Below are 15,624 nucleotides of genomic sequence, written 5' to 3'. Positions count from 1 at the left end.
AAATGGTCTGCAGAATCAGACAAAATGTCCACTAGTGTAGCATTCTGTTCTCCCAGCGGATAGCTAGATGCCATAGGAATAGTTACAGTAATAATTATATTATTTATACCCCACCCACTCTGGGCAGCTTCTAGCACATACAGTATTAAAACATAATAAAACGTCAAACATTAGAAACTTCCTGATACAAAATATAGCTACAGTCACCAATTTAGCTTGAAAAGAGGATTAGAAACATTGGCTGTCAGTGGCTACTAGTTATGATGGACATTTCCACTATCAGGCAGCATTCCTCTGAATGCAAGTTGTTGGAGAACATGAGAGTACAGTACCACCAAATTCTTGACCTGTTTGTCAGCTTCCATTTTTTCAGGGTTGTGAGAACAAGTTGCAGTTGTCTGGTGCCAGCATAAACACTGAGATTACTCAAGGTACTGTCTGCTTTATTATTACTGTATGTGTCCTAGGCCCAAATCCTTGAGTTAAAAGCAGCACAGGGTGCTAAACCTTGATTTATCTGAACGAGGCAGCATCAGAAACCATGGTTTGATCTTGACTTGTTTGGATAAACCACAAGCAGTTTGCATGAATTAACAAATTGCAGTTAGTTTTAAAAGGAAGCGAATGTTTCTGATCTCATAGTGATTGAGCCCGAGGAAGAGAAGAAAGGCAGGAAGCCCACAAGCCTAAGGTTCAAAAATGTAATGCTATCAGCCCTCCCCACATTGTGTTCAGGGATGTTCAAAATCACCTTTTGATTATGTTTGGCATTGCTGGATGCAGAGAGTTCCTTGACACATAAACTGTCAGTGGCACAGATTGCATAGGAAGAATAAGACAATTAGAATAAATTTATTGGGAGGCAGCTTCCACCTGTTACCCACATAACAAATGGGAAAAAAGTAGTTTAATGCATTTCATGGATGAAAAAGCTAGCAACTACTACATTTATTAAAAATGCAAGTATAAACAATTTAGTTTCAGTTAAATAGAGCTGTCAAGACTCATAAAAACAACATTATAAACAATTCTATTCCTCTAGCAAAAACCATTTCCATTTTTCTACACCAGCTTATTCTTTATCTGGAGGCTCCAGTGACAAGCATACTTTTTAAAATGCTGGGCAGTTAATAAATACTATTTTATTCTCAATAGCATTCCATGCTATTATATTCCATTCTACATGCAAATATTGTAGGACTTCAAGGACATAGTTAGGCAGCCCTTGGCAGTGAAAACAGTGCTGGGTGTTATGTCCTTGAGGTGGAATGTGATTTTTTTGCAACAGAAACATCAGTTTTAAAAAGGGCAACAAACAATTAACAACATCTCTTTAAAATAATTTCTAAGCATTTTGTAAGCCTTAATTCTCATACCCACTGGGTTCCTCTCAGCCTATTGAAATTGCTTTGGATTGACACCTAAGTTGTAGCAAGCCAGTTGCCACCTTGCACAAATTCCTTGTCGGCATGCAAAAAGCTCAGCCATACAGGTTTCAGAGGCTGACCGTGACCAGTTTACTACCTTCATAGAGCCAACCTGCTCTACAATTACAAAAGATCACAACATTCCCAGTGATAATGTCAACAAGTGTTTAGAAATTAAAACACTCTGGATTTGCAACAAAAGTAACCAGGAATTAACTAACTTTAGACACGATTTAGCTTGTGGGCGTGCCTTCCTTTGTACACCACCAAGTTCTGCCTATTCTTTGGCATCTCCAATTCCTCCAGCAGTTATTGCAAATGTGGCTTCATTCTCAGGCATTTCTGGGCTGAGGAAACACAGAATTTGAGTCCATTTTTAATAACTGTACATGCAGGCATTGATATGTAGAAGGGGGGGGATCCAGTGCATACATTACTTTTATGGGGGTTTGGATACAATTTATTTTGACTTTCTCATTGAATCGATTTCTTTTCTTTTTTTTACATGGTAGAAGCAATAGCCTTGATCATACATGGTTTTCAAGCATATTTTTTCAGATTTACTTGAATTATGACTCAGATAATCATAACTGAATCAATATAAATACTCAGACTTGGTTACCATCCTCCTTAATATCAAACAGACACCCATAGGCCTAGGCTAATTAGCAAGAACTGTTAATTACACATTTGGTTATTTTGAAGGTGCCAAGGAGGAGAGAAGTTTAGTTCAGATTAGTAAGGGCAGTTTTCCCTCTTACTTGGAACCTGAATCTTAATTTGAAGATAAGAGTGCCTCCTTCATTCACACTTCCCTTTTTTATAAACATTCATTCAGAAACAAAGTTAACTTGAAGCCAAATAAACCATAATAAGTTATTGGAACTATAGCATGCACTGTACCACACAACTTCAATATTACCTATCATATATCTTGGCAATACGCAACTCTCCTCTTCCTTTACGCAAACTAATCCTAGTTGTAGAAGCATGAGCGAGGATGTGGCCCCCAATGGGCTTTTTGGGATCAGCCTGAAAGCTAAAACAAACAAACAAAAAGAGAATGATTGGATGAGAGTTATAGGATAATTTAGGGTTGCCATATTTCAAAAAGTAGAAATCCAGACACAAAAGTTGTTGAGATTTGATTTCATTTGATTTTAGGCCAGAGTTGTTGAGGTTTTTTTTAGTTTTGCCCAAATAAAAAATGAAGTGTTAAGAAAAATCACTATGTCCGGGAAATTTTGGACGTATGGCTACCCTAGAATAATTGTGATGGCCAACACCCTTCCATACATTGCAGAGCAATGATCACCAGCTGCTTCAGATAGGGATTTTTAAAGGGATACATAAAAGGTACATCACTTCTGGTTACAAACACATAAAGATAATTGTAGTAAAGAATAGCTGTGGATGTTATTTTGTTTAATTTCTATATTTTCTCTACTACTACAACCTTGAATGTGGTCCTTCAATGCTACCTTGAAATTGCTTAGGGCTTGTCCACAAATGGCAGCCCTAAGCAGAGCAAAAAAGAAAAGAAAAGTGCTCCAACAAAAAAGCATGAAGCAAAGGTACCGCTATGTGGCAGGGCTCATCCACACTTAACTTTGCTCCACATTTCTAGGCACAGGTCCAGGCTTTCTAGCTCTGTGTCTGAGTGCTTTTTTTCTTTTTGCCCCTGGGCTTTCCCCATGAAAACCCACTCTGTGGGTAATCTGTGGGAAGCCCAAATTGCTGTTTGCTCTGATTCAGCGGTAAACACCAGGTTTTTCTGGGGGGTGGGTGAGAGAGCTCAGACACGGACTGGGAGTGTGGACCTGTGCCTAGAAAGCATAGGGCAATAGTTAAGTGTGGATAACCCCATAGTGTTCCAAGAAACACAAGGGGCTATGAAGGAAATTACTCCCCATGTTCCTCCACTGTCTGTTAGGCATTGTCAGAACCATCCCTACTCAGCTGATGCTATATACATTTTTTTAAATGCAAAGACATTTAACACCATGTCAGGTTTCCAAGCTGAAAAGTGCCGACACTCAGATGAGAAGCTCCCCAGAACTATTTATATCTGAAAGTGAAACTCTAGTGATTTCCATCCTTTTCCTTATGAACTTCAACTGGCATATTCTGGAAATGTGGATTTTTTAAGGGGCCACATTCTGAGACTGATGTTGATAGAAAGGGGCATGAGTTGCACCAATGGCTAACTTGTCCTTCTTGACCCATAATTGCAGTGCACTCTCAGAGAAGTAAGAATATAGAAAAACCTGTTTAACATTCTTCATATCCTAGCCCTTTCCCTATACTATCTTACTTCCTATTTCTGTGGTTTATGAAAAATTGCAGTAAATTGCTAATAAATTGCTTACGTCATTGTTGCTCCCGGGTCAGCAGTCATTTGGTTAGTTACAAACACAGCCACGTTATATTCTGCAGTGAAAACAAGGTCCAAGGGAAGATGATAAATATAAAGAGAAAATTCATTATGTTTCCTCCCAGAATGCTTTTAGCATTTCTAGTAATAAATGGTGAACTATGCTTATTAAAGTTCCCGTAATATTGAAAAATATTAACTGCGTTTTAAACAACTAGCACATTTTTGTTACATTTTATGGTGGAGTGGAGGTGTGAAATACATTTCCCACAACCAAACTTGACACTTATCTACTACACTATACTTGCTCTCCTGGCAGTATATTATTTGGTGAACATGCCGGTGCTTAAAGAAGAAGAAGAAAAAAGATAATAGCCTAAAAGCATGGTATTCCGCCTTACATGCTTCTCATACCTTCTGATATTTTTTGAAGCCTTGACAGCATCTGAGCAAGCTTCTGTTGCCTTTCAGCCAGTTCCCCCCGACCACTGAAGTCCACGCGGAATAGCGCCATAATGGAATCGATTACCTGCAAAGAAATAGTAGAGAGGGAGAGGATGTGAAAGGAGAAAAATTTACTTGGGAAATATTCAAGATATATAAATGAACAGCACAATCTTATACATGTCTACTCAGAATTGAGTCCCATTGGGTCCCATGCTGGGTTTTCTGTGAGGGTTTTTTTTTTTTTTTTTTGGAGCTGTTAAGTTGTGTTCTTTTATAGTACAGCAATGGATTTTAAATTTGGACTTCTATTTTTATTTTTCTGTGTTTTACATGTTAGCTGCTTTGAACTACTCCTTTGGGAGGGAGGAAATTAGGTATACATTTTAGAATAAATGTAACATAAATTGAGTTCTGTGGGGTTTATGTTAGTGGATACAGGGGTGTAGCTTATTATTTATATTTCTTTTTTTATTAAATTTGTATACCACCCTATACTCATAGATCTCGGGGTGGTTCACAACATAAAATTACAATATAAAAACTACAAAGTACATACGTAATAAAAATAAGGAAAGCAGAGCAGATCACTAACATAAATATATGAACATATGAGTTATACCAATAGTTTGAAAATGCCTGGCTCCTCGTGGAATTTGGCAGCAACATAGTCAAGCAATTCCATCTGATGTTCACCTTGAAGCACCATGGAAGAATGATAAAAACAGGAAAAGCAGTTAGAAACTAATATGAAAGGGGGGAAGAAGTAGGTAGCTTGCTTAGAAAGTAGAAACTTGTGTTCCAGAGGATTTGGTGGAAGCATAGTTTTCCACCAACAAAAATATATTGTATCTTTCATCTCATGTAATAATATAAGGTTCCATCCACAAAACGTTTAAGATTTTTAAAAAGATTATGCTATACTGAAGGACTTGAAGTGGCTTTTGCACATCCAAAAAGAGCTTTTGACACAATTGTTTGTTGAAGAAGCAGTGGAAATCAACCCCACATTTACAGCTTTAGTTGACTTTGAGCAATGCTACTGTGGACTGTCTTCTGCATTTTTTTCTTGAGATAACTGCTACGTTTTCTGCTTTAGGCAAAGGTAACTATCTAAAGGTAAGGGAGCATATAATTATACCACTTGTTATCATTCCTGTTTGCTCTGAATCAGCAGTAAAGCACAGGTTTTTGCAGGAGAGCTCCAGAGCAAAAAGAAAAAAGAAAAAAGATTACTTGGACCACAGCCCTTAAAGCATGGAATGTGCATGGAAAACACAGAGGAAAGGTACATGTGGATAAGCCCTGTGGGTTCATCCCAATGCAGGTAAGCTTTATACCCCAGACTTAAATTTGTTCTGCTGAAACCTACTTTTACCCAATGCAAATTAGGTAAAATAATCATATATACTACAGGAATGCATAAGGACCACAACAACAAAAATATAGAGTTCATATTTTAAAATGGTAATTCATAATATTCCTGATGGCCCCTTGGTACTGAGCTGAAAATTGTTTAATCTTAAAGTGGGGAGGATTTCCATGCAATCTTCAGTTGCAATCTTACTTGTATATGCCCGTGCATATAATACATTGTCAAGAACTGCATCATGGTCTGCATTGAAGCGATCAGCAATATCACGAAGACGGTCTGGACGGCTGGGGTGTTTCCTTGTTAAGGTATCTAGATTCTAATCCAGTTTCTGAGAAGTGGTAGCTGAATTCCCATACAAGCAAAAATTCTTCTCAGCAGTTCTTCATGCACTACAGTTAATTAAATAAATGGTATTCTCTACACACCCACCCATAATACTCAAGTTTCATATAAATGGCTCTTCAAATCTTAACACCACAAAACATTTTTTTTTATTGTCACCATTAGGAAAATCTTCCAATTTATTCTGTTAAAACTGTAATATCTCAAAAGAAAGGATACAAGGTGTTTTCTGTGTCAATGAAAATAATCTTCCCACCAGTATAGCCATCCGTTCCAGGAAGCTGGGCAGTTACTATAAAACACACAATAAGGAGTGAACAAATTTAAGCCCTACTACATGCCATTTTAATACCTGTAATTTTTCGTTATTGATAATTACTATCAACTTTATAGTAAGGCCAGTGTAAATCCTCGAGACTACTTAGAAGTATCCCAAGTAATTTCTGTTCTTGACCAGCCCCCAAAGGCATGATCAAAAGCTCACAACGTGGAAGGAAGTTCCAAGAAAGTGGAGGAACTTCCCTTTCCATAGAGCATAGCAGAGTTCACTGGTTAATGACTCCGCCATTGGGGCTGCCATACACCCAGATTTTCCTGGACATTCCTTGTGCTTTGTCCTGGGTCTTGTGTAAAAAAAACTCAACAACTTTTGGGGTGTCTTGGCTTTTACTCCTTGAAATATGGCAACCCTATCCTACATTAGCTGGAGCAGAGAGCCTTTTGACCCTAGAAAACTGGGAAAAGGTCAATTTTGTTCTAGCTGTTGAGGAATGAGATTGAGGGTGTTGTTTTCTCTTCACTGTCCCGTCCCCCTGCTGTACTAGCTGAGGAACCCAATGATATGATCCCTTGGGGGATCTGCAGACCTTTGAGTCCTGCAGGTCCTAAGCCTCCATCACTCTACCCCAACTCTGTTGGTAGTAGCCTCCTGCCTGCTTGGGCATACCAGAAGCCTCAGCTGTGGCATATTCTTCCCCATCTCAGCAGCACTCCTTTCCTTTGGCAGGGAGGTGAATATATACCATCCTAACCTCTCCCGGGCAACAACATTGGAAGGGTTTTAGGATTGTACCCTAAGTTAAGTTAGATCTGGAAATTATAAATAACATTAAAATAGTAATCAGAATTAGTGGCAGTTTTTTTATTTGTAAAACTAATATACTTTTAGGTCTTCATCCTTAAGATAGATAATCTCGATGCAGAAATATTTATATTAGTTATTATTTTAAAAGCAAATTACAAGTTTTTGGAAACAGAACATACAGTTCTCAGGATGGGTGTCATATACATACCACAAAGAGTGTGGGAAAGCTGAGTTTTGCCGGTTCGGAATTCTAATTAAAAATATAAAGAATTAAATTTGCTAGTCATATGAAACAATATAGTCAGTATTATCCCCCCCCCCGCCCCGCTGCCCAAAACACACACACACACACACACACACACACACACACTATTTGGGCTGCTTTCTGGAGAAAGCAGAATTGAACTCCCCATGCATCAGCTGATGTTTCGGCAAGTTTGCCTGAACACTGCACAAAGCTGGATTAAGTTTAAGAAATTTAGGGCATAATTTAAACTGATCTTGAAATAAATATTTTTTTTAAATTACCCATTCACCCTTTTTACTCATTTATATGGCCCCGCCAAAAACACTAATGGCAGACACCCCCAGCAAATACATGCACTACAAAAAATAGGGGTATGCCCCCTAAATATTTCTACAAACAAGCCAGAGTATCGTATCACCCAAACACACACTTATAATAGCTTAGGGAAGTGAACATGTTCCATGATATACTTTCACTCACCCCCAAAGGCTTCAGTAATTGCCATGCTTTCAATTCCACCACCCAAGAGTTTACTGGAAGTGCAGATAAAGGGAAGAAGTTATGCAAAACAGGTCACATAGCCAAGAAAGCAATATGAAATAAACTTTTTGCTGTAAGGAAAGTGTGCCCATGTTGAAAGACCCTGCATGTGATTTTCATAGCATATAGGGACAACATGGGTTGCTATTAGGTGGCTTCTAGCTTACAGGAAATTGCTATTCCTTTAGATTTCGAATATACATTATAGGGTTACTGTTGTGACATCAAATGACAACATTTGTACAGTCATTAAAACAAGATATGAACAAGCCATTTGTACAGTCATTAAAACAAGATATGAACAGATGCAGCCCCTTTGCACAAACTGGCAAATAAACCAGAAAATCTTCCCATTTTATCTGAATCAGGAAGCTATAATTAACATCTTCAGAACAACCCACAATATTAAGCTATGGTTTGAAGTTGGCTTAATAAACTTGCTTGTTCTGAAGAAGCAGTAGAAGAGGAAGATATAAATAACTGGTTGATAGAGTTTCTGATATTTAAATATTTTGGCCACAATCCAACATGGAGTTTGCTACACTTGTTCATTGAAACAAATGGGCTTAAACTTGCCAAACTGTGTTGGACTCTAACCTTTTAATGTATATTGATCTTTAGCCCACTTATTTATACACTATTTTTTTTAAAAGGAAGTTTGTGCTTTAAATGTGGTTTGTACATATTTTCCCCTATCTACTAAATTGCCACCCATTTTGCCTAATAATATAATTGCCAACTGCTCCATCTTTCTTAAAGGATGGGGAGTAACCAACATGGCTTGTCCTGTTATTTGACTTCATTCATCTGGGAAAGAGGACATCACTTGGGGATCCATTGCTCCTCCACCCCCACTACCATGCCAAGAATATGGACACCTGCCCAAGTCATCTCTTGTGCTGTATGTAGGAGGCACTTCTGACAGAAAAGGGCAATGGCCTTTCAAAAGAACAGACAGCTCTTCACAGTGCTGATAGGCAGTTCAATCAGAAGACTCAGAAGGCTTCTGCATAGTACTGAGGCAACAGCTCTCCCTAGCCACCACTGGGTACTCTGAATTCTCCAGGAGATGAAAAGCTGCCTTGTGTTTCCTGGCTTCCTGGTTAGGTTTTGACAACTGCTCCAGATTTACAGAATGTGCAATCCTCTTGATGTTGCTAGAATACAACACCAACTTCCCTGCTCATTATCCAAGCTAGCTAGAGCTGATGGGAACTGTGGTCCAACAACACCTAGAGGGACACAGGTTTCCCATCCCTAGTCTACCCTTACTGGATTGTCAGTTTTGACTCAATTACTTGACTGGACTTCCTTTGTCTTGACCCTGCACTTGGGATTGCATCCTCTGTCCTATAAGGAGTGTCAGGACATCAGCTTGGACTTCCCTAAGACCTTAAGTTGGGAGAAGACAGGATAATGGCCCTGGCATCATTAGGCTTCAGTCCTATATACACACTTGCTTGGGCGTAAGGTCCATTGAATTTAACAGGACTTGTTTCAGAGCAGCCATGCATAGTGTGACACTGTTAGCTGTTAAATTGGGTCTGGATATAGAACTTGTTAGCAAATAAACAAACAAACAACAAAACAAGCAGCAACAACAAAAGCTTCTTGAAATACTGAGTTAAATAAAAAGCAGTGTTGGCTGTTTACTAACTCAAATTCTTGACTTCCAGTGGTGATATGGAATACCATCCTACGTTTCTCACTGTACTCAAATGCTGTCAAAAATCCTGGTTCCTGTAAGAAGCACAAAGCAGCTGAAACCTTAATCAGCATAAACAATGATCAAGGATGATGGGAGCTCTAGTCCCACAACATCTAGATGGCCACACATTCCCCAACCCTTGTCTACACTAACTGGCAGCTGAAATCCTAGATTTCAGACAGGGGGTGTCTTCCAGCCCTATCAGAACCTGGAACCTTTGGCATGCTAAGCATGTGCTGTAGCCACGACCCTTCCCTACTTAATAGAGAAGAGTCCTCTACTGCAGGGCTGTCTGGTCCATTAAAAAAATTATAATGTGTCGGCTGGCTGTAAGGTTGTGTTCAGTGGAATGAAGAGAGAAGCAATTTTTCATGATTCCCTGCCTCCCCCAAACTTCCAGTTCTACCCCAGAGTGTTAGGAGAACCCCCTAGAGCAGATTTAGGAGGACACAGGAGGCTGCAGTGGGGAGGGGAAATAGCTGGAAATTGCTTCCCACCCAGTCCTGTTGATAGAAGTCAATCAACTGATCAATACCATTGGATACATACAACACATTCTTTCTAAATTTGCACATATGAAGTAGCATATGCAGGTATGTGCCATATTTTGTCCTTTTTGTGATGCATTTCCTCTGTTTCTGTGATAGTTGACATCTGATTAGAAGGCAATTTCCAACTACTGAACTAGTGAATTAATGTTTACTGCATGTTTTTGACAATGATCTCTAAAACATGGGAAGCAGCTACACATTTATTTCATTATGTGTTTACCATGAGTACAAATTGCAGAAAGTCATGGTTCTCTTGCCACATGCTTTCAAAGTTAATGTGGTGAAACAAATGCATTGAACTGCCTCACAATGGCTCATCATAGAAAAACACAGCTTCCATAATATGTGAAATTGACCTCTAAGATAAGTGTTTTGACCCAGAAAGTACTTAGCTAGGAATATACCAACAGTTACTCCTAGATAGATAGATAGATGATAGATATGTACTGGATTGCCAACCATTCCTGGGTGAAGTTATGATGGCTTGCCAGGCACATTAACTGGTACAAATATTTAATATGAGCGTTTCAATAAAGCAGTCATGCTTATATTCTATCTTATGCTATCAGTGTGAAATGACCCAAGGATGGAGTGCTAGAGTTTGCTTACTATAAGTTTGTTGGCTGCCTCTTTTATCTTCTCCACTTTGGCCTCTGAGAGTCCCTTAACATTGCATAGTGCCCGCCTAGTTGTCATCTGAATTCCTTTGATTGTACAAATTCCCACTGTTTTCAGTTTTTTAATATCAGCCACATTCTGTGAAGGACATAAAAAGGATTAGAACTCTTGATGTTCATGAGATGTTACATATATCAAGGAGGTTAATAAACCAAAATCTTGTTCCTCATTAAAATTAGGAGGGCTTAAAAATGGTGTTTGCTGCAGGTTTCCTAATTACATTTATTTTTATCTCATTTTAATCAATAAATGCAAGTGATTTCTACTCTATGGTGTGTGTTTTTAGTTAGGTCCTTTTCAGAACGAAAGGCTGGATCAACATTATGAAAATAAATAACAGAATGAATGTGGCGCCTATATATTGTTTGGGTCTCCTTGTTTTCCTAAGCAGCTGGAAATCAAAGGCAAAATTGCAGAGCAGGAAAGAATGATGTATAGCACAAATGGGGAACCTATAATCCTCCAAATGTTGCTGAACTACAACTCCTATCACCCCTATCAATTGGCCATGCTGGCAGCAATGGATGGGAACTGAAGTCCAACAACATCTGGAGAGTCTCAGGTTCCCCCCATCCCTGATTTCTAAGAATATTAAGCTGTACCATTTCCATATAATTTTCTGGTGCTATCCAGATAGGAGTACTTATACCCTGTAGTTCTCTAAGCATTCATTGTATTTTTTCTGAATGTAGTGGACATTTAATAATTTCTCTATGAAGGTAATAAAATCAGTTCCAGTGCAGTAGCTTATCAATGACATGAACAATGGAACAGCTGAGTATCTTTTTGGGTACAGGCTGCATTTATGTTAGTCATTACCTTTAGGATGGCCAGGTAAAAATAAAAAAGACAGAGTTCTTGCAGCTTTGTAAGTTGTGTAGAAGAAGGAATTTCAGCAGACACAATGGCCACCACAGCTTATCTCAGTTTAACAGTAGTATACACATAGTCCAAGTAATCTTGATTACTATAAAAGACTGAAAATTTTATGTTTTCTTGCTTGAAATTAAGGATGTGACGCCCGCTTCATAATAGCAGTCAGAGCTCAAACAGAGAGTAGAAAGGCAAATAAGGATACAGATGCATTTTTAAAGTGTGCTTACAATTCCATGCTTCTGTAGCAGGTCGATGTCCTGGAAAAAGGACTCCTAAAGGGATGCAAAAACAACAGCAACTACGAGAATCTTCGTTATTTTGATATTTATGCACATATCTCTCACTTTGGTCAACCAACTATATGTTATCCCAGAGCAGGGATTACTTTTAGAGGGTTTTCTCCATGCTCAAGGGTACGCAGTACAAGGACCACTTTTTTTGGTTAAAAAGTATGGCACTTACTGTAACAACTTTATGGTGAAAAAAACTTTCTAGAAAAAAAGCCCTGGGGTTTCTTAATAGTTGCAATTAATTAATTGTAATGAATTAAATTTTTTTTTTACCCAACCTTCACCATACGGTCCCAGGTAATATAAAAATACAACATTAAAATCAGTTAAAACAATTTACAATCAAAAGAAGAGGATGGGTCCTAAAACATGCATCTCAGGTGCTAAAGGCCAGGATAGAGAGAGGTGCATTTCAGCTTATGATGAAAGCTATACTATAAAGGTGCCAGATGTGTCTCTGTGGGCAGCTTAGGGGCTGCCCTTGGAGAATGCCCCCTTTCAAGTTGCCACCCAGCAAAATTATATGAGTATGCACATATTCTAAGTTTACTCAAAAATGAACCATTTTGTTTACTAAAAAAAAGAATGTTTTATTCTATTTTGTATAATTTTCTTGAGGATTCCAGACAAAACAAACTTTGCATCTATACCTCATCATCCTGGAATCCTGGTTCTTCCTGCACAACTTGATCCTCCATGGACTTCATTGTAATATAAGATATAGTAAGATTTCAATCAGTGCTGCAGGAAGCAATTGGAGAGTGTAAAAGCATATAAAGCAATAAGATATGCAACACTTTTATGGATCTGGTGTGTGCACTTCATATAAGACGGCAGCCTTTGTCACTTATATAGCATGACCAAGAAGGGCCTAAGTGTACTGAATAGTTTTATCATAGATTTTAGAGAGAGTTGTTTGATTCCAACATGCTTGAAGACTTCCATCACACTGAGGTAGCAATGGCTAATTTATTCAGCCTGGGTTGTGAGACTCACATCCGTTATGGAGCACTGGAGCATTTGATATTAAATGAAAGCTATGGTGTAAGAGTTCCCACATAAAAAAATCTCCAAATTTACCATATAAAGGAAAATACAGATTTTGAAAGCTTTTTGTTTTTCTTTTCTGTTGTGATAATTTTGAAAATATTCTCGTGAGCCTCCTGTAAAGAGCTCCTCACATGAAAATGAGGCCATAAAGTCACCATACATAGACCTTAACACCTCAAAAATATGGATTGGTCTTCAGTCTATGTTCTTCTCTCTTGCTAAAACTGTGGAATGCTCTCAACTTGAAGAAAAGAATGGCATCTGCCATCCAATCACTCTGTTTCAATTCAACAATATGCTATTGAAGTGACAAGTGATTTAACAGTGAGAAAGCGAAAAACCACTAATTCGTAATTGTCATGTTTCAAAATAACTTTAGGAAAAGGTAAAAATATTTTCCTGAGGTAACCACCCGTTCCTCGGTAATGACAAGATGGGAAGCATCCAATTAAAAAGACGAAGGGCATGTTTTAACTCCTTTTTATATAATTTTGCCTATTTACTGAAGATCGCATCATCCTTGCACATTGTTTTCTCATTGTTCCCAGCTTTCTTGACCATGATACCGGTTTAAATATATATATTTTTTAATTATACAACTGTGTCCATTCCCATTTTTGGACAGTGGCACTACATATCAGGAAGAAGTGAGGCTATAAGTATGTTCTCTACCTCAGGTTCCAGTGCCGCAAAGTGAAAATGGAACAGAGGCCAGGAGACGACTCAGGTGACTGTTTTACTAATTGTGAGGTATTTTTTTTTAGGTATGTGAGGTGAGAGCACTTGCCATGACTCACCAGTGTATCACTGGAACCATTCCAGTGCCATACAGTTCTTATCACATTACTAAAAGAAATCTGCTGATGCTGAAAGAAACAGTAATGTGAATCCACCCATACTAGTGTCTTTTTTGAGGTAAAATCTAGTGGCACTCTTCTAATATATCCAGTGCAAGGTCATGACCCTCTTTCTCATGTGTTTTCAGTATTTTTTTATTGTTTCTGACCCTCCAGCACTTTGACAGATAGTAAATATATACTAAAACTAGAAGAATGTGCCAGAAAAAGGAGGGCAGTTTAAGCGTTCAAGTGGCAGAGAAGGCTCAGAATAATGTATGGTGGGAAAGAGCGTTTTTCCCCCTGTGCTTCTAACTTTTTACCATGACATTTACTTCTTCCTGGATGCCCTGAAAAGCAAACTAAAACCCTGAGACTTTGGGTCACATTTAGGATCAGATGTTACAAAGGAGAGATGATGTATTATTTCAGATTGTGATAGGGTTAGGGTTAGAGTTTTTCAAAATGTTCAGATGTGTCAATTTTTATGTTCAGCCTTTTACCTCCCCCAATAAATCAAACCTTCCCCCAGCCTCTGTGGTAACATATGACTGAGGCCGACTTGGTTTAAACAAGCAAGTCTGCTTCTGCTACACGCTCTGGGATTCACACTCCAGCGTTGGATGAAAAAAGGTGTAAAAGCTGCTAGACAGAGCTGCCAGATCTGAGGAGAAAAATGAAGCCAAAATGGCTTCCAGGTATACTCTGGGTAGCTGGGGAATGTATATTAAAAAAACAACCACCCCCTCAAAGATGACAAATGCTTCAATCCTATCCACATTTACACCAGAAGAAGAATATAGATGTTGTATCTCTAGGGGTTGCTAGATCTCCTGAGGGTCCCTTGGAGCAAAGTTGCAGGCGTTTCGACAGATCAAGAGCACAGCCTGGTGGTGCTTAGAGGGGCCATGCGGTGTCAATGGAAGAGACCTAGACACCATACTGTCTCTCACAGTGACTAAACCTGATGCTTTTGGGAAGTTTGGCATATACCCATTGTGACTTGTAGCCATTGAGAACATATCCTCCATGTCACCTACTAGGGCAGTGTGCAGATGGGTTTGGAGCCACAGTCTGAAGGATGTGGTGCTAGCAGTAAAATAGCTCCCAAGACAGAAAACGGCCTGTCCCATTGGCCTCAGTTTTTATGTATTTTCTCCAGAGAACCCGAGGAGGCAGATATCCAGAAAACTACCAGATATCCTGTCCAACTACACACTATGTGTCAAGTACCCAGGCCACCCCTCAGTCTCACCCAAGAACAGGCTGTAGTAGTTGGAAGTCTAACTATGGGTTTAAATCAGGCATAGGCAAACTTGGCCCTCCAGATGTTTTGGGACTACAACTCCCATCATCCCAGCTAACAGGACCAGTGGTCAGGGATGATGGGAGTTGTAGTCCCAAAACATCTGGAGGGCCAAGTTTGCCTATGCCTGGTTTAAATTATGTTCAGTGCAGCCATCAGCCACAGTCCAAAGGGGGGGAAGATATCTGAAAATAAAAATGGCCTGTAATGTTGAGATTCTGACTGGTTCACAGCCCAGCAATGAGTAGGGACATTAAAGAGTGAGAGAGCTGGGTGGAGAGAGCAATCAGGAAGGCCAACAAAGATTAGCAGGGTTTTTTTTATTGCAATCTTTAACTGTACACGGGTTAGGAGAAGCAAACAAAGCAAACACATTCTCAGGAAACAAAGCAAACCTATGTAAGAACGTATCAAAGAGACAAATGTATGAATGCACCAGTTGGTTGTGCTATTGGGCCATGTTTTGGGAACATGTTCACACCTGCAGGCTTCTGTC

At 39.0% G+C, this 15,624-nt stretch overlaps 1 protein-coding gene across 7 annotated transcripts; it reads right to left on the bottom strand.

The window, feature by feature from the left end:
• Positions 1-915: 915 nt before the first annotated feature.
• DMC1 (DNA meiotic recombinase 1) lies at positions 916-15,101 on the bottom strand (the record flags this gene model as incomplete). 7 transcript variants are annotated; one of them, XM_081928396.1, is made up of 14 exons in its annotated part: positions 916-1,774; positions 2,350-2,466; positions 3,797-3,857; positions 4,216-4,330; positions 4,868-4,941; positions 5,813-5,904; positions 6,182-6,254; positions 7,255-7,296; positions 7,774-7,826; positions 9,491-9,573; positions 10,702-10,848; positions 11,874-11,918; positions 12,587-12,677; positions 15,078-15,101. In XM_081928396.1, 13 exons carry the CDS (start codon positions 12,641-12,643, stop codon positions 1,705-1,707), a joined length of 1,029 nt encoding a protein of 342 aa, XP_081784522.1. In that variant the 3' UTR covers positions 916-1,704. The 7 variants fall into 7 exon arrangements, with proteins under 7 accessions (XP_081784522.1, XP_081784523.1, XP_081784518.1 ...); XM_081928397.1 differs by having other exon boundaries at positions 12,587-12,637; positions 15,078-15,096; XM_081928392.1 differs by lacking the exon at positions 15,078-15,101 and adding an exon at positions 14,863-15,038.
• Positions 15,102-15,624: the final 523 nt, after the last annotated feature.

Source organism: Podarcis melisellensis (genome assembly GCF_964234715.1).
Source record: "Podarcis melisellensis genome assembly, chromosome: 10".
NCBI lineage: Eukaryota > Metazoa > Chordata > Lepidosauria > Squamata > Lacertidae > Podarcis > Podarcis melisellensis.
This window is presented reverse-complemented; position numbering and strand designations above follow the sequence as displayed.